This window comes from Neoarius graeffei, chromosome 8 (genome assembly GCF_027579695.1).
Source record: "Neoarius graeffei isolate fNeoGra1 chromosome 8, fNeoGra1.pri, whole genome shotgun sequence".
NCBI classification, from domain to species: Eukaryota; Metazoa; Chordata; class Actinopteri; order Siluriformes; family Ariidae; genus Neoarius; species Neoarius graeffei.
In genome coordinates this window covers 47117487-47138092 of record NC_083576.1, presented here as the reverse complement: position 1 = coordinate 47138092, position 20606 = coordinate 47117487, and the positions used below count along the sequence as shown (strand labels likewise).

The 20606-nt window shown below is 40.1% G+C and overlaps 1 protein-coding gene across 1 annotated transcript in view; it reads right to left on the bottom strand.

Moving 5' to 3' along the window:
• Positions 1–15082: 15082 nt before the first annotated feature.
• Positions 15083–20606, bottom strand: part of slc24a6a (solute carrier family 24 member 6a) — a 72866-nt gene continuing 67342 nt past the window's right edge. Inside the window, 3 exon segments of the mRNA XM_060926718.1 lie at positions 15083–15193; positions 20233–20298; positions 20460–20572. Of these exon segments, the coding sequence (XP_060782701.1) occupies positions 15083–15193; positions 20233–20298; positions 20460–20572 (290 nt within the window).

Genomic DNA, 20606 nt, shown 5'->3' with positions numbered 1-20606 from the left:
CGATCGCTCAGCCATAGTGTATTCTTCCACGTTTTCTTGATGTGTTCTAGAAACGGCACACTAAAACTTAGCTTTGAAGCCACAAAATGTGACTTTGAAGGAAAAAAATATATAATAAATTGCTTACCTCTCTTCACGTCGAAAGAAGGAGGAAAGTTTCGCTTGTTTTAACATGGAGAATTATTAACAAGAGGAAATACTCTTAATTCACAACTAAAAAGACTGCAGCTACATTGGCAGCTTGACCATGCTTTCTAGTGCAATCGTGTTGTGCTTGCGCAGAACTGGGTTTTCGTGCCCGAACCACAGGAAGTCCATACAAGGTTATAGAAACCCTAATGAGGCTGACGTGACAATCTAGTTTAAAAAAATGTTAGAAAAATTACAGTGGCTGCTTTTCTAATATTCTTATGCGGCTACTGAAAAAATGTATGGTCTGACAAGGGGGGGGGGGGGGGTCCACGGGCACCCCAGGACCCCCCCCCAGCTACGCCCCTGACTCGCCAGACCACAGCACACTTTTCCACTTTGCATCAGTCCATCTCAGATGAGCATGGGGCCAAACAATTTGGTGGCATTTCTGGATGTTGCTGACATATGGCTTTTATTTTGCATTTGTAGACGCAGTGACGAACTTTGTTTACTGACAACGGTTTTCTGAAGTGTTCCCGAGCCCATATCATAATGTCCTTTATACACACACATCAGTTTTGAATGGAGTGCCACCTGAGGGCTTGAAGGTCACAGGCATTCAGTGTTGGTTTTTGGCCTTGCCCCTGACGTGCAGAAATTTCCCTGGATTCTCTGAATCTTTTGATGATATTATGGATTGTTGATGGCAAAATCCCTAAATTCCTTGCACTTGTTCTATTGAGGAATGTTGTTCTTACTGTTGGACTATTTGCCCACACAATTTTTCACAAAGTGGTGAACATCACCCCATCCTTGCTTGTAAATGACCGAGCCTTTCTAATTACCAGTTAACCTGTTTACCTGTAGAATGTCCCACACAAGTGTTTTTTGAGCATTCCACAACTTTTCCAGTCTTTTGTTGCCCCGTCCCAACTTTTTTGTAACTCTAGTGAAAGCTAGCCAAGCTATGCTTAGTAGCTAGCGCTTAATCTCCAGAAATAATGCTGTTATAGCTAGATACTTTAGACAGTGAATTAGTGAACTAATTAACATAAAAAGAGAGAAGAAAAATCATTCTAATCAAAGTAAGATGAGGAAGAAGCACCAGCCTGTTTTTGGAAGCATATAGGATCAAATTCCCAAACCCACTGAGAAGGGTCTCACTGCAGAGCTACAGAGCTGCAGTTTTACAACAGCAGTTTCCAGCAATTGGCATTGAATTCATGCACAGTAGGAGATCACGTGACCCTGTTAATTTGCATGATTGTGCCACGCAGAGGAGAGAGTCTTCACTGCAGCCTGCAGGATGGGTTGTAGCGGGATGAGATATCACACATGAACCATATAAGGACAATTACAGAATACACCCTAACCCAAACCCTAATCATAACCCTCGTATGTCATAGTCCGCATATATGGTAAGTGCGCTATATCTCGCTCTGCCCACATACCTGCCACGCCCCATCCCGCATACTGCAGTGACGGGTCCTTGATATAGACAGCAACAATTTGTGTCTATATCCATTTAGGAAGGGATCTTGTCACCCTAACCTTAACCTAAGCCAAACCCTAAGCCTAAACCTGAAATGTCGATTAACCTAAAAGTCACTTGGAGAAACCAAGGAAAGTGTCAGCACATGCACTGAATGCCACTGGCCTGAAACTGCTGTTGTAAAACTGCAGGGGCGTTGGCAGCTTTGCAGTCAGTAAAAATAGAAGAGATGCTATTACGATTAAGTTAGCTTAGAAGATACTGTATATGAAACTAACCAGTCACAAAATTGCCTTAATTTATATTATTTGTTAACTATATAATTTATTATTGTTTATTATTTTTTTTAAAATTCAGAATATGGTTTAGGGTGGCACGGTGGTGTAGTGGTTAGCGCTGTCGCCTCACAGCAAGAAGGTCCTGGGTTCGAGCCCCGTGGCCGGCGAGGGCCTTTCTGTGCAGAGTTTGCATGTTCTCCCCGTGTCCGCGTGGGTTTCCTCTGGGTGCTCCGGTTTCCCCCACAGTCCAAAGACATGCAGGTTAGGTTAACTGGTGACTCTAAATTGACCGTAGGTGTGAATGTGAGTGTGAATGGTTGTCTGTGTCTATGTGTCAGCCCTGTGATGACCTGGCGACTTGTCCAGGGTGTACCCCGCCTTTCGCCCGTAGTCAGCTGGGATAGGCTCTAGCTTGCCTGCGACCCTGTAGAACAGGATAAAGCAGCTAGAGATAATGAGATGAGAATATGGCTTAGTACTTGCATGAGCAGATTTGATGCATTTATTACACAAGTACTTTTAATGTTTGGTTTGTTTGTTTTTTGGGTAGGGGAAGGGGGGCATAACTGATATTCTGATACATTTGAATGTAGTACATTATAGCTGTAATAAGTCATTAAATGAAGTTACCTTTTTAAAGTCTGCAGAAGCAGTCGACACCTGAAAACATTTTAAGTGCATTAAGCTGGCTTGATTGAACCAAAGTGTAAATTCTAGTTTTACTACTTTACTGAACCAGCTGTGTATCTATTATAGCTTGAAATACAAGCTATAATAGAACTCAGATGTTCAATTTGGCACTTAATAAATCAGAAGACAGCATATTTATTTTTACCTGAGCAAATACACAGAGACCTTAAGTACATAGTGTTACGTGTGTGCCAGTGTGTCACGTAGTGACGTGTGTTCCAGGATTGTGCTGTTGTGTCTTCAAGCCATATCTATCAAAGTGAAAGGTGTATAATACGATACACAGAGGCTGGTCTTTGATAAATGACCACACTATGTGATGATGGATATTGCTGTCTGGAAGTTTGTGAAACTGCAGGTGAACGTATCAGACAGTACTAATATCCCTCATCATTTGATCTTTGATAAATCATAGCGTCCAGCTTAAAAAATAAAAAGAAAAGAAAAACTAAAAGAAAAACAAAACTGCCAAGGGCACAGTGGTATCCCATTTCCAGGCCTTGAGACAAAGGTCAAGGTCACAGAACTGAGAGAAATGAGGCCACTTGTATGGAATCTGATGACAAAGGATATAATACTTCCATGGTTAATAATATTAACTAAGTTCCTATCTTTCACCAATTTATTGATGCAGGCCAGTGAAAAATATGCAGATCATTGATCTGACCTGTCAAGGTCACTTCAGGGCAAAACCAATGTTCCCAAATGAAAGCCCATAAATGACTTCTTATTCATGATCAATAGTAACTATGGGCCTATCTCGCACCATTTTCATAATACAAGCCATTAAAAATATGCAGGTCATTGATTTGACCTTTCAAGACCACTCTAGATCAAACTTTTTGGTGCTAAAAGAAAGTCCATATGTTCATGGTTAATAGTAACTATGGAGCTATCCAGCACAGTTTATGAGATACAGGCCTTCGAAAATATGGGGGTCAGCGATCTGACCTTTCAAAGTCACTCCAGGTCAAATTTTTTGGTGCCAAAAGAAAGTCCATATATGAGTTCCTATTCATGATTAACAGTAACTATGGCCTTATCTTACTCCATTTTTGAGATATAGGCCATGTGACCTAATACTGACCTACAGTGCCTTGCATCCCCCTTGGTGTTTGTCCTGTTTTGTTGCATTACAAGCTAGAATTAAAATGGATTTTTGGGGGGTTAGCACCATTTGATTTCCACAACATGCCTACCACTTTAACATACCCAAGAGACTTGCAGCTGTAATTGCAGCAAAAGTTGGCTCTACAAAGTATTGACTTTGGGGGTGCGTGGGGGGTGAATACCTATGCACACTCCAGATTTCTGTTTTTTTCATCTTAATTTTTGTTTGTGTCACAATAAAACAACAATGTGCACCTTTAAAGTGGTAGGCATGTTTTGCAAATCAAATGGTGCTAACCCCCCAAAAATCCATTTTAATTCCAGGTTGTAATGCAGACCTGGGCATTTTACAGCCCGCGGGCCACATCCGGCCCTTTGGTTCATTCTGACCGGCCCGCATAAGGTTAATTAGAAATTACAAAATAAACGTATTTTCTAATTTTACCTCATGCATGGACTGAATGTGCATTGCTTTTATTTTGAAGTTGTGTTCAACAAAAACGCAATGCGTGCGACATGAACATGACATGGAATCCCACGAAACCTAATCCTGCGATAACTACTTCCGTAATTTGTCCAGACCAACCACAAACTTGTACGTCATCCTTCAAACGGTCCAGCCAAACACATAGTGTGATGTCACCAGCAGGCGCCGGAGCCCGAGCCGATCTGTAGATCTGATACCTACACCGAATCGACACGGCATCATTATTATACGATGTATCTTGTTTGATATGTGGAGTAGAAAGACAATATTGTGATGTCTTTATTGTGTTTTGGGGTGAATGTGACTGAAAAAAAAATGGTACAAACGTTCACATTTTGTTAACCATTGTTTTGGGATATTTTATTGAATAAATGACATTTTTTGTAAGGCAACCTCGTTTTTTCCATACTCTTACCAGTCTTAGCAGCTTGTAAAAACAATGTTATTTACTGCTTTATATAAAGAAATACAATTAATCTCATCTCATCTCATTATCTCTAGCCGCTTTATCCTTCTACAGGGTCGCAGGCAAGCTGGAGCCTATCCCAGCTGACTATGGGCGAAAGGCGGGGTACACCCTGGACAAGTCGCCAGGTCATAAATACAATTAATATTATGCAGAATTTAGTTCAGCCTTTTGGTCCGGCCCTCCACAAAATTTTCTGTTTCTCATGTGGCCCCATGGAAAAAATAATTGCCCACCCCTGTTGTAATGCGATAAAACTGGACAAACACCAAGGGGGATGAATACTTTTGCAAGGCACTGTAAGTCAAAGGTCAAAACTATAAATACTCATGAAAACATGTTTTTCTATGCCAAAGGAGCAAGGCTAGCTCAAAGACCATGAAAAATAGACAAAACGCTGACTTTTTGCTATAGCGTCACCTAATTGATAAGTTCAAGGTCATGCAACTCAGTGAAAATGGGTCAAATCACTTAACCGATGTGAAATATTTTGAAGCCCCCTAAATAGGTTCTCCATACCCAATTTGGTGAAAATTCATGAAAAAGTGAGGGAGGAGTAGCGATTTAATGTGTAAGAGAGCTTTGATCTAATTCTGGCAAAGGTCAGAGGTCATGTCATCTCATTATCTCTAGCCGCTTTATCCTGTTCTACAGGGTCGCAGGCAAGCTGGAGCCTATTCCAGCTGACTACGGGCGAAAGGCGGGATACACCCTGGACAAGTCGCCAGGTCATCACAGGGTTGACACAGACAACCATTCACACTCACATTCACACCTACGGTCAATTTAGAGTCACCAGTTAACCTAACTTGCATGTCTTTGGACTGTGGGGGAAACTGGAGCACCCGGAGGAAACCCACACGGACACGGGGAGGACATGCAAACTCTGCACAGAAAGGCCCTCGCCGGCCATGGGGCTCGAACCCGGACCTTATTGCTGTGAGGCGACAGCGCTAACCACTACACTACCGTGCCGCCGGTCAGAGGTCATACGAGTGCAAAAAAGTATTAAGGTATAAGGGCCATGGAAGATGGCATGAAAGAATTTTGTCGAGCTTGTCCTGGTACTGTACGGTACCAGGTGGGCCCATTCATAGCCATTCCTGAAAATTTTATGACGGCATGTGACATCATGCATGATATGGAGGTCACAGATAGTCACTACCTATATGCACACCAAGTTTCATCCAGATATCTTGAAAACTGAGCGAGAAATGACCCTTGTTTATCTACTACTACGACGTGTACACTAAACCTAAGCAATTTCAAGATCCCATTTTCACTGAAGTGGAAATGGGATAACAAAAACCTATGTATGGACCAATATTTTCCTGGATGTTACAAGAAGGTCTTGTGTATATATTGAGGAATATGCTTTCTTTCTTATGTCATTCCTGCACATTGAATGCCATTTGGCAGACTGACGGAAACTTCACATAACTTTTACCCCCAGACCTACTTGCTAAATGCCTTGTCTGAGAAAACTGATTACTTTTAGCAATCTGTTGCCATTTGTGCATGTAAGTTGATTTATAGATTTTTTAAAACATTTTATGGTTTCATTTTTAAAGTGTTATTTCAGTGACTCAGTGAGAGAGGTCAGAAGAGAATGACCGACTGGTTCAAACTGACAGGAAGGCTAATGTCACTCAAATAACCACTTGTTACAACCATGGTGAGCAGAAAAGCATGCTAGAATGTCAGAAATGTGAGGCTACAACAGGAGAAAAACATAGAGTTCCACTCCGCTCAGCTAAGAACAGGAATCTGAGGTGACAGTGGGCACAAGCTCATCTTAAGTGTGCAGTTGAAGATTGGAAAAATCATTACTTGGTCTTTTTCTCATCTTTAACTGTCCAGATTGGGTGAGACTGTGCCCACTGTAGTCTCAGATTCCTGTTCTTGGCTGAGAGGAGTGGAACTCAAAGTTTTGTTCCCCTGTTGTAGCCCATGGTACAACCCCAATTCCAAAAAAAGTTGGGACGCTGTGTAAAACATAAATACAAACAGAATGCAATGATTTGCTAATCATGGAAACCCTATATTTCATTGAAAGTAGTACAAAGACAACATATTAAATGTTTAAAGTGAGAAATGTTATTGGCTTTTGAAAAATATATGCTCATTTTGAATTTAATGTCAGCGACACGTTTCAAAAAAGTTGGGAAAGGGGCATGTTCACCACTGTGTTACATCACCTCTACTTTTAACAACAGTCTGTAAATGTTTGGAAACTGAGGAGACCAATTGATATACTTTTGAAAGAGAAATGTTGCCCCATTCTTGCCTGAGATACAGTTTCAGTTGTTCAACAGTTTGGGGTCTGCCATATTTTGTGCTTCATAATGAGCCAAATGTTTTAAATAAGAGACAGGTCTGGACTGCAGGCAGGCCAGTTTAGCACCTGGGCTCTTTTACTCCAGAGCCATGCAGTTGTAATACGTACAGAATATTGTTTGGCTGAAATAAGCAATACAATATTGGTGTTTGGCCTTGAGCCTTGTGCACAGAAATTTCTCCGGTTTGTCTGAATCTTTTAATGATATTATGTACTGTAGATGACATGAGCCCCAAATTCTTTGCAATTTTACATTGAAGAACATTATTTTTAAACTATTACACTATTTGCTCACACAGTCTTTCACAGAGCAGTGAACCCTCCCCATCTTTACTTCTGAGAGACTCAGCCTCTCTGGGATGCTCTTTTTATACCCAATCATGTTACTAACCTGTCAGCCCTGCGATGACCTGGCAACTTGTCCAGGGTGTACCCCGCCTCTCGCCCATAGTCAGCTGGGATAGGCTCCAGCTTGCCTGCGACCCTGCACAGGATAAGCGGCTACAGATAATGGATGGATGGATGTTACTAACCTGTTGCCAATCAACCTATTTTTTGAAACGTGTTGCTGGCATCAAATTCAAAATAAACATTTTTTTCAAAAATCAATAAAATTTCTCAGTTTCAACATTTCACATGTTATCTTTGTACTATTTTCAATTGAATATAGGGTTTCCATGCTTTGCAAATCATAGCATTCTGTTTTTATTTACATTTTGCACAGCCTTCCAACTTTTTTGGAATTGGGGTTGTACACCATGATGCTTTTCCGCTCAGCTCAATTGTAAAGGTTATCTGAGATACAATAGCTTTCCTGTCATCTCAAAGCAGTTGTTAGGGTGCAGGCACTTACGGATGCAGGAGAAGAAAACTGCAGACGACTCATGGTCAAGGAGACGGGCGGAGGTCGGTCGATCGGCAAAAGGAATGTTGGAGGCGAGACTAAGAGACGAGCTTGGGGAAAACGTAAACAAAGGTCAAATAGCGAACTGGCAGGCAGAAAGTGAATGGCTCAGAGATAAACATTGAACAGGAGATAAACATTGAACGTTACTTCGCATTGAATGTGAGTGGAGTTTAAGTAGCGGAGCTGATTAAGGCGGAAATGAGTGACAGGTGTACTTAATATGCTGGAGACAGAAGGCGCTGTGGTTCATGGGAAGTGCAGTTCATGGTGGCCATGTTTGGAGGCTGCTTCGAGCTTACACTCTCAACGCTGTTACTGACAGCAGTCTGACTTTGGTATCTGATATCAGCAAGGTGTTTTAGACTGTTCTGTGGAAACTCTACAGACTTATGTGCATCAGAATCCTAGGAGATCAGCAATTTCAGAAACACACTTTCTTTTTTATTCTGATGTTTCATTTGAACATTACCTGAAGCTCCTGGCCTTTATCTAAATAATATTATGGTTGGATCAACTGCATGAATGTGCACATAAACAAGTTAAATTCCTGTTCACCCGTATGCTTGATAAATAGCCTACTATTCTATTCTAGCTAAATAATGTACAGATTCGATTTCTAATCGATTTTAAAATCTAAATAGATACAAATCTTTATCTTCTGCTGTTTACAATATCTCAAAATGAAATGACTTTGGGGAAAAAAAAGTGGTCCATTGCAGCATGTTTAATTGCACTCTCAACAACATACATATTATTTAAGAATACAGATCGAAGTGTAACAAAGGTAAGGAGGTACACTCAGACATGTTCATACATCACTTGAAAATCAAAATCAAAATCATCAAAATGATTTATCAACTTTTCAGGTCCTTATTACTTCCACCAACTTTGTCGGAGGAGGTTGTGTTTTTGCCTCCATTTGTTTGTCTGTTCCCAACATAACTTAGAAAGTAGTGAACAGATTTTGATGAAATTTTTAAGAAAAGTGAGCCAAGGAACAAGTGATTAGATTTTGATGCAAATCCAAACATGTGGCTTGGTGGAGGTATACATTTTACCGAGTGTCCTTCTATTGAAGGATAATTTCCATTCACCAATTATTCTAAATTGTAAACAAACAAACAAACAAACACCAGGTGAACCCCAACATGCAGACTAGTGTTTAAATGACTTGCAGGTAAGTATACTGTAGATGTTGCAGGTTAAATCCGGTCTTAGATTAAACCTGTATTCAACCTAGGCAGAATTGGTGAACCATATTTTACCTAGGTAAAATGTGTATTCAACCGAGATTCAACTGTCTGAAAAGGGATTGTTTTATGGGGTGTCATAAAAAAAAATAGGGGCATGGTTTTTTTGGGAGGGTTGAAGCAATTTTAAAAAATCATTAAAAAAAGAAAATGGAAATTGTCTTCTCTCACACAGTCTTTCTCTCTCTCTCCTCTTTCTACCCACTAACCTCCTCTCTCTGGTTCTCATCACCTGGACTCACTTCCTTTGATGTCGTACCTTCTCAACTACCTCTCTACAAACCACAATGAAATAAAGATTTTTTTATTGTACTCATCAGGATTTGAACTCACACTCTCCAGATCCATAGTCTACAGTGTTTACCACAACACTACACAGGTTAACCTTGCAAATTATCCCATACCCTAACAAAAAACTAACCCAAACTCCAAAATAAAACTAACCCAAACTCCATCAAAAAGCTAACCCAAACCCCAACAAAAAGCTAACCCAAACTCCATCAAAAAGCTAACCCAAACCCCAACAAAAAGCTAACCCAAACCATAAAATAAAGCTAGCCTAAACACTAACAAAAAGCTAACCCAAACCCTAAAATAAAACTAACCCAAACCCTAACAAAAAGCTAACCCAAACCCTAAAATAAAGCTAACCCAAACCCTAAAATAAAGCTAACCCAAACCCTAACAAAAAGCTAACCCAAACCCTAAAATAAAGCTAACCCAAACCCTAAAATAAAGCTAGCCTAAACCCTAACAAAAAGCTAACCCAAACCCTAACAAAAAACTAACCCAAACCCTAACAAAAAGCTAACCCAAACCCTAAAATAAAACTAACCCAAACCCTAACAAAAAGCTAACCCAAACCCTAAAATAAAGCTAACCCAAACCCTAACAAAAAGCTAACCCAAACCCTAAAATAAAGCTAACCCAAACAAAAAGCTAACCCAAACCCTAACAAAAAACTAACCCAAACCCTAAAATAAAGCTAACCCAAACCCTAAAATAAAGCTAACCCAAACCCTAACAAAAAGCTAACCCAAACCCTAACAAAAAACTAACCCAAACCCTAACAAAAAGCTAACCCAAACCCTAAAATAAAACTAACCCAAACCCTAACAAAAAGCTAACCCAAACCCTAACAAAAAGCTAACCCAAACCCTAAAATAAAACTAACCTACACCCTAACAAAAAGCTAACCCAAACCCTAAAATAAAGCTAACCCAAACCCCAACAAAAAGCTAACCCAAACCCTAAAATAAAACTAGCCTAAACACTAACAAAAAGCTAACCCAAACCCTAAAATAAAGCTAACCCAAACCCTAACAAAAAGCTAACCCAAACCCTAAAATAAAGCTAACCCAAACCCCAACAAAAAGCTAACCCAAACCCTAAAATAAAGCTAACCCAAACCCTAAAATAAAGCTAACCCAAACCCTAACAAAAAGCTAACCCAAACCCTAACAAAAAGCTAACCCAAACCCTAAAATAAAGCTAACCCAAACCCTAAAATAAAGCTAACCCAAACCCTAACAAAAAGCTAACCCAAACCCTAAAATAAAGCTAACTCAAACCCTAAAATAAAGCTAACCCAAACCCTAACAAAAAGCTAACCCAAACCCTAACAAAAAGCTAACCCAAACCCTAACAAAAAGCTAACCCAAACCCTAACAAAAAGCTAACCCAAACTAGGTTGAATACAGGTTTAACCCGAGAACGGATTTTACCTGCAACATATTGTAAAATGTGCAGAAAAACATATCCAGATTTGCATGAAATAAAAATAAATTGTACTTTTTTTGTTTTGGTTAATGAATCAAAATTCAAAATACTGAAACATCATGTTTTCTTCCTAATCCATTTTTGAAAGAAATACTTTTCCAAAGAAAATATTACAACATACATCACATACATAATCATTTGACTCATTGCAAACAAAGTGGAGCTTTGAATTGTTTTTCTGTTTTGTCTTGTTGTATTCCTACATCATTTTAGATTCTTTAGAATAGAAAACGTACAAGTACAAGGTAAAGAGGTGACCCGTGTTTTGTAAACATATCCTGTGGCTTAATTCCGGAACTTTATGTTAATCCTGTTTAATAATCATAGTCAGTTTATTACAGCTTTAAAATCTTGCTCAAACCTCTACAACTTTTCAGTATAGACCCCTTCGCAGTAAACGTCATTCATACGTAAGCGGAAATTGCGCGCGCAGCCTGGACCCAAAAAAGACTCAGAAATGCCTAGTTGTTGTGTTGTCGGATGTCAGAATCGTAGCAGTGACGGGGTTAAAATGTTCAGAATTCCAGCAGGATCTCACCCATTCCAAAAAAATTGCCGACGTCTATGGCTACAAGCCATCAAACGTGTAGACTGGGATGAAAGCACCATCAAAAATGCACGGGTTTGCAGCGCCCACTTCATCACAGGTAAGATCAGGCTATTTATTAAATCTTTCTTTTTTATTCTTTCTAGTCTTCGTTTATTGATGTAGCAAAATACTTTGGTAACGTTTGTCTGATTAGCTGGGTCATAGTTACACAATGTAATGAATATTGTTAGCATGTTAACTTAGCTTTGCATGCAATTTTGTTTGTAGGAGAGGTCTCGCTTGACTCAAGCAGTCCAGATTTTGTGTCATCATTATTTGTGTATGCCGAAAATCACAATTTTAAAGCAAGGATGGAAAGGTAAAATCATGTGCCCTCACTCTAAATGCCAACTTACGGTGACTGCTCTAACCTAGCTCCCGCCCCGTTCAGTTTCATTTCTGCTCTCTGCCTCTCGCTTTTTACGCAGCTCTGATTTCTCTTAGCTGCACTCTTTACACTATCATTCCTTTCATGCCATTACCTCCTGCAAATTGCTGTTTAGTGTTGGTATTTGCTGTTGTAGCTAAAGCCACATTGCCATCACATCACTGGCATAATTTGATTAAAACAAAATGAATATGAATGTCCCATTGTTAATCAAATTGTACATGCCCGCACATAACAATCATATGCGTCTAAAGACTTGTAGGCACGATGTTTTTCGTGGGTGTACACTGAAGTCTTGTCAGTAAGGTACGAGTATATATCTGGCCATTGTATACCAGGGAACTTACTAACATCGTCCGTCCACTCTTTAATTAAATACTGATCCGGTAGGCGATGTTCACTTGTTAGAGTTAACTTATTTATGTAGCATTCTCGATCTTGTAACGACAATTGTTTGGCATAATCTGACAGCTCATAATGCCGGTCTATGGGCAGCGCCATTGTTTCTGGGTCCAGGCTGCGCGCGCATCCTGGCAACGGTCGGTTTGTTTACAAACATGCGAAGGGGTCTATTGAAATACAATTTGCAGGACTCAAGCTGGTATAATGGTCAGTTGTGTAAACTTTAAAGATATTGAGTATAAATATGCAGGTGATTATAAAAAATCGTGCGCGCTGATTGGTCGGGAAATTCGGACCGTTTCTCGATAATCACCTTGAGTGAAAATGGCTGCTAATTGCTTTGCCACTGTAGTCAGGAAGAATTATACATGATGAAAGAAAATGCCATTCCTAAAATCACTAAAGACGCTACGAAGTTTGGTCTAAAGCTATTCAAAGGTAAGGTGGAATTGTGATTTATTTTATCGATTTCAAAACAAAGTATTTTATGCGAGTCGGAATCGATAAGTGACACAAATCTGCACTGTGCTGTTTTTGAAGACTGAAATAAATGTTTTTTAAATAATTTTGTAAAAAATTATTTTTCAAAATAATCACCTGTGCATTTACAGTAAAACAATCATCTGCCTCAAGTTCAGTGAATACCAGTGAATAATAACCTCGAGATCGTCTTGGTTATTATTCACCAATATTCACTTCGCCTTTGGCAAACAATTGTTAAATAAATCAAGAAACAAACCGAGTTTAACAGTGTACTTACACCAGTCATGTTCAGTCGTACTGGGGATATCAGGAGCAAAAGGGTAGAGAAAAAAATTATGAAATCGGCTTTAAAAGTAGCTGATTTCATAAAATCGGTGAAATTTAGCTCCCTCTGGAATTTGGTCATTGTGATGCATGTTTATTTCTGTAACATCTAAAAATAAAAAAATAAAAAACAAACCCAGGCCATTCTGTGGCTGGGAAGTTATTTAATTTGAGGGGATTTCCCAGCAAATAATGTGCATGAAATTGCTCACTTCGCGCAGTCAAGCAGACAGAGGAAGTCTGTGTGCGCATGTGCAGGTTTACCTTGACCGTGTACTGACAGTTACATCATTCTGTTGCTAAACGAACAGCTGATCACACCGAGGTGCTCGCTGACTGCCGATATTCATTAGTTTGGTCCTGCGTTTCCTTTCCTTCGCAACATAATTAGTCTTTTCTTCTCGCTTTCTGTTACTGTAGTCGGTCTTTCATGTTTCATTCACACATGCACGTCCTCCATTTTTCTCTCCTGTTTCAAATTTGTATCCCACAATGCCTTGCGCAAATGGGGAAAGCCCACCACATGGTGCATTACATAGCATCTGGAATTGGGTTAGGGTGAAGTAGAAAAAAAATAGCAGAGAATTTAGGGCCATGTGGCCCTAAATTCTAGCCTAGTAAACTAGACCCACCCACCTAGCGGCCAAAAATATTTTTGCCTACGAGTGGGTCTAGCCTCAGACCATATCAACAACACACCCCGGGCATCAAATCGTGCCCGCCAATCACAACGCAAGGTTTTTGTTTAGATTCTTTGGGCGGGCTTTTGCAGGAGTGACGACAAGGCTGCGCTACGCTGGAGAAAGCGCAGCAGGAAAGATGGCTATGGCTATTGAACAGCGCTCATCTGACTCCGCTTTGGAATCAGTTTTAGAAGAATTAGACTTGGAGTTTTCGTTGAAACATGAGCAGGAAGAGGCTCTCTGCTCATTCCTTTTCAAGAAGGACGTTTTTGCTGTTTTGCCGACCGGCTATGGCAAAAGTCTGATCTACCAGCTGTTTACCCTCCCCCACTGCTTTCTGTCGCTCTGACTACGTCACAGTCACTGTTGCGCTGATTGGTCAGAGCGTTGGCCTATACGCACAGAGACAGTTTGAAAGACAACGGGTTGTTCCTACCCACACCCTTCGGAAATGTCTCCGACTGAGACCAGACTAAATATTCACATTTAGTCTGGCTTGCCAGGTTACCTAAATTCATTAATTGTCCTATGAAAAAACAAAAACAAAAAAATCCTCATAAAATTGGAAGGCTGTGATTCGAATTCAGTAGCTTTCAGTCCACTAAACAAAAATAATTGGGTATCAGGGAAAATTACTTTTAGGACCTACACTTGAAAAATCTGAAAGGCAGTACAGCTTTAAGTAGTTCCCTCTGTATGCTTGAATAGTGCTACATATTTCACTTGCTCGTCATATTCTTTCACAGCAACTGATTTCAGAGCCACCTTCCTTCTCTTAGTAAAAAAAAACCAAACAAACCCAAACCCTCCTGCATTCACTTTCTGTTTTTGTTTCTTTGGTGCTGCCATGTTGTTTACCCAAAATTGTGGTAAGATTAATGTAGATTAATGAATAAACTTTGAAATATGGCAAGAGGCAGAGTTTAAAAATTGGGCTTTAGTGACACCCAGTGTCCAAACCAGGAACTTAATTTGTTTTCCCACTATTGTACATTTCTTTCAAAAGTGGGCCAAATGTAATTTTATCTTGAAATTCTCATTGTGGGGCAAATGGCATGCAGGCCATAGCTTTGTTCTGACTTCTAAGTGTATCAGTACTTCTCATCAGCAGTATAAATAATACAGTGAGTAATAACTTTGAATATGGGTTATGAATATCTGATCACTGATTGACTCACACAGGATCTGCTCCTTTTGCCTCTGATGCAATACTTACAGTAATGTGATGCTTCCTCATGAAAAAGTCCAGTGTATTAGTCACAATAAAGTTTTGCTTGCTGTGTCCTAGAGCTTCTCAAAGCAGATCGAGCAGACAAGGAAGATGGCATACAAGATCATCAGACCCAGGCCTAACCTCCGGTCAAGTCTCCAGCGATTCATATGTACACTGAGAACCTGCAGCACAGGAGAAGGATAAATATTCACACAGAACAGCCACCGTCAGCTGTGTTAGCTTGCAGATAATAATAATTTTTTTAAATTATTTTTTAGACCAATTCTGAGCACACAATTGTTGAATTCACTGATCCCATCAGCGGTCCTTAATAAACAAGAGTGCTCTGAGAGCACAATTTCCCCCACTGGTAACTCTGGTAAAACGCGACCGAATTGAACAAAATTTCAATATGCTTATTACTGACATATGAGTGATTCCACGCTTATGGGTACTGAAATGGGGACATGAACTTATTTTTAAAAATTCACCTAAAACCATTTCTTTTTTTACCATCAGGTCACAAAACATGTAATCTTTAATGAATGATATGTTAAAAGATAACTTTAATTTTCTGAGATGTAATAAAAACATATTTATATGCCAAAGTCAGAACGTAACAGAAGTGTTGTGGACATATATATTCTCAATTTTAACAATGTAGAATTACTTTTTGAAACATAGGAAGGTGATGTTTTAGCAAATATAATTAATAAACATGTGTAGTAGAATAAACATACACATTCTTTCAATAAGATTAACATGGTATATAGCTAGATTGTAATTAATTTGTAACAGACGCGAGATGGGCGGCACGGTGGTGTAGTGGTTAGCGCTGTCGCCTCACAGCAAGAAGGTCCTGGGTTTGAGCCCCGGGGCCGGCGAGGGCCTTTCTGTGTGGAGTTTGCATGTTCTCCCCGTGTCCGCGTGGGTTTCCTCCGGGTGCTCCGGTTTCCCCCACAGTCCAAAGACATGCAGGTTAGGTTAACTGGTGACTCTAAATTGAGCGTAGGTGTGAATGTGAGTGTGAATGGTTGTCTGTGTCTATGTGTCAGCCCTGTGATGACCTGGCGACTTGTCCAGGGTGTACCCCGCCTTTCGCCCGTAGTCAGCTGGGATAGGCTCCAGCTTGCCTGAGACCCTGTAGAACAGGATAAAGCGGCTAGAGATAATGAGATGAGATGAGACAGACGCGAGATGGACAATCGTAACAGAAGTAATGTAACAGACATCATTTTGGAACTCATAGGCTTGACTTTGGCATATAAATATGTTTTTATTACATCTCAGAAAATTAAAGTTATATTTTAACATATCATTCATTAAAGATTACATGTTTTGTGACCTGATGGTAAAAAAAGAAATGGTTTTAGGTGAATAAGTTCATGTCCCCATTTCACTACCCATAAGCGTGGAATCACTCATATAACAAAGAATCCTGTCACGTTTCGTGAAATTCCTCCAAAAATTGTGAGAGCAGTTGATTTCAGAAGGTGAGTACCCTTCCTGGGATGGACAGACATCGCCACGACATAATCAGGCCTTTCAGCCGGCGGGGGATAAAAATTGTGAGGGAAGTTGATTTCAAAAAGCAAGCACACCTTGACGAAATTGCCAAAGTCCAAGTTTGTTAATAATCAAGGGCATAATTCTGGTAAAATTTGCCCAAATTAAACAAAACTTCATCTCATCTCATTATCTCTAGCTGCTTTATCCTGTTCTACAGGGTCGCAGGCAAGCTGGAGCCTATCCCAGCTGACTACGGGCGAAAGGCGGGGTACACCCTGGACAAGTCGCCAGGTCATCACAGGGCTGACACATAGTCACAGACAACCATTCACACTCACATTCACACCTACGGTCAATTTAGAGTCACCAGTTAACCTAACCTGCATGTCTTTGGACTGTGGGGGAAACCGGAGCACCCGGAGGAAACCCACGCGGACACGGGGAGAACATGCAAACTCCACACAGAAAGGCCCTCGCCGGCCACGGGGCTCGAACCCGGACCTTCTTGCTGTGAGGTGACAACGCTAACCACTACACCACCGTGCCGCCCAACAAAACTTCGATCTGTGTATAACTGTTATATAACCAAGCCTTTTGCCAAGTTTGGTGAAATTCCTCCACAAACTGTGAGAGGAGTTGATTTCAGAAGAACGTACACCCTCATGAAATTGTCAAAGTACAAGTTATTTAATCAAGGGTCAAAACTCTGGGAAAATTTTCGCAAACGGAATTAAATCGCAATCTGCGTATTACCGTCACATAACAAGGCCTTTTGCCAAGCTTCGAGAAATTCATCCAAAAATTATGAGAGGAGTTGAGTTCAGAAGGAAAGCACACCTTCATGGAATTGTCAAAGTCTAATTTTGTTAATCAAGGGCTGTAACTCTGGTAAAATGTGACCGAATTCAATGAAATTACAATGTGTACAACCCCGATTCTAAAAAAGTTGGGACAAAGTACAAATTGTAAATAAAAACGGAATGCAATGATGAAGTTTCAAAATTCCATATTTTATTCAGAATAGAACATAGATGACATTAAATGTTTAAACTGAGAAAATTTATCATTTAAAGAGAAAAATTAGGTGATTTTAAATTTCATGACAACAACACATCTCAAAAATGTTGGGACAAGGCCATGTTTACCACTGTGAGACATCCCCTTTTCTCTTTACAACAGTCTGTAAACGTCTGGGGACTGAGGAGACAAGTTGCTCAAGTTTAGGGATAGGAATGTTAACCCATTCTTGTCTAATGTAGGATTCTAGTTGCTCAACTGTCTTAGGTCTTTTTTGTCGTATCTTCCGTTTTATGATGCGCCAAATGTTTTCTATGGGTGAAAGATCTGGACTGCAGGCTGGCCAGTTCAGTACCCGGCCCCTTCTTCTACGCAGCCATGATGCTGTAATTGATGCAGTATGTGGTTTGGCATTGTCATGTTGGAAAATGCAAGGTCTTCCCTGAAAGAGACGTCGTCTGGATGGGAGCATATGTTGCTCTAGAACCTGGATATACCTTTCAGCATTGATGGTGTCTTTCCAGATGTGTAAGCTGCCCATGCCACACGCACTAATGCAACCCCATACCATCAGAGATGCAGGCTTCTGAACTGAGCGCTGATAACAACTTGGGTCGTCCTTCTCCTCTTTAGTCCGAATGACACGGCGTCCCTGATTTCCATAAAGAACTTCAAATTTTGATTCGTCTGACCACAGAACAGTTTTCCACTTTGCCACAGTCCATTTTAAATGAGCCTTGGCCCAGAGAAGACATCTGCGCTTCTGGATCATGTTTAGATATGGCTTCTTCTTTGAACTATAGAGTTTTAGCTGGCAACGGCGGATGGCACGGTGAATTGTGTTCACAGATAATGTTCTCTGGAAATATTCCTGAGCCCATTTTGTGATTTCCAATACAGAAGCATGCCTGTATGTGATGCAGTGCCGTCTAAGGGCCTGAAGATCACGGGCACCCAGTATGGTTTTCCGACCTTGACCCTTACGCACAGAGATTCTTCCAGATTCTCTGAATCTTTTGATGATATTATGCACTGTAGATGGTGATATGTTCAAACTCTTTGCAATTTTACACTGTCGAACTCCTTTCTGATATTGCTCCACTATTTGTCGGCGCAGAATTAGGGGGATTGGTGATCCTCTTCCCATCTTTACTTCTGAGAGCTGCTGCCACTCCAAGATGCTCTTTTTATACACAGTCATGTTAATGACCTATTGCCAATTGACCTAATGAGTTGCAATTTGGTCCTCCAGCTGTTCCTTTTTTGTACCTTTAACTTTTCCAGCCTCTTATTGCCCCTGTCCCAACTTTTTTGAGATGTGTTGCTATCATGAAATTTCAAATGAGCCAATATTTGGCATGAAATCTCAAAATGTCTCACTTTCGACATTTGATATGTTGTCTATGTTCTATTGTGAATACAATATCAGTTTTTGAGATTTGTAAATTATTGCATTCCGTTTTTATTTACAATTTGTACTTTGTCCCAACTTTTTTGGAATCGGGGTTGTATTACTGACATATTGTATAACAAAGACTCCAGCCAAGTTTTGCGAAATTCCTCCAAAAATTGTAAGAGGAGTTGATTTCAGAAGGTGAGTACCCTTCCCGGTGTAACAGCCCATAGTATACCCCCAGTCCGGACTATACCTGGGGTTAAAGCGGCCTAGGCTAGATTATACCCCGGGTATGTTCTGGCCTAGGCCAATTTATACTCTGGGGTATACGTATTATAGCCTAGGCCAACTCATACCCCTCAGGCCAAATTATACCCCCATGATATCAGTAGTGTTGAGCGATATACTGTACACAAGAATCATTTAATTTTTCAATATTTTATTGAGAATTCAGTTTTGTCAGGTAAGTGAGAAAGCTAACTGACCTAAATCTTAAAACTCTTAACACATAGACTTTTATTACTTCAACCAGAAAAACTTTAATCACTAAAAATATTAAACTTCCACAAAGATCAAAGATTACAGCCACACTTCTCAGTAGTTTACACATTAAAATAAAAGCACATATCCAAAACATTATAATGCAATTGTAACATAATGTTCAATTAATTTGACGATTCATAATATAATAAAACTCATAACGAACTGAAACTCCAACTTCAGCAGTGTGTTAAACAGTCGAGTCCAATGAAAAATGTGCAAGGAAGCTCAAGATGTTATGTAAACATATTCCTTATATTGATTTCACGGACATCTATCCCCGCCAATAGGATTTAACGTCGGCATCTCACTAGCTAGGGCCCTAGAAAAAATAGACTTTCCTAACTGTAATTTAGAAAGATTTCAGTTTACAAACAATGATGTGCACAAAATGAGAAAAACTTTAATCACTTGGAAACAGGAACCCATTCGGTTTCCTCCGGGTTAAAAAGTGAGTATATATACTGTGTAAATACAATCAAATCCTCTTTACACAGAGGGGTATATTCTGGCCTGGAGGGGTATAGTCTGGCCTAGGCTATTTTACATCTTGGGTATAGTTTGGCCTAGGACAGTTTATCCCCCGGGGTATACTCTGGCCTGGGCCAAACTATACCTGGGTTTAATCTGAGCAGGGGTTAATTTGGCCTGCTACACCGGGACAGACGGACGGACATCGCCATGACATAATCCCCCTTCGGGCCTTTCGGCCAGCGGGGCATAAAAAAGGATATAGTAGGTCTTAATATCAGTACTCACTGTGAGAAAGACTGAAGCAAGCAGTAAAATAACTGAATACACCAGTCCTTTACTATTAATGAAGACCTGAGAAGTAAATGCAAAAAAGAAGAATGAGAAAAAGTAGACTTAAGCATATCTTAAGAATATCATATTTAATAGCAGTGTTCATTTCTATTCAACACTCAGATAAAAAAAAGCCAAGTGAGAGCACAGAGGCAAAACTGAGGAAACTGGCAAGAACTAACCGTAGACCCGTAATCCACCACGAGTGTCCGCAGAGCCCATGGGAAACCAAGGCCCAATAGAATGTCAAATATATTACTACCGATTGAGTTAGACACAGCCATGTCTCCCATACCTGGAAATCCACAATGCATATACAAAGAGTTAAA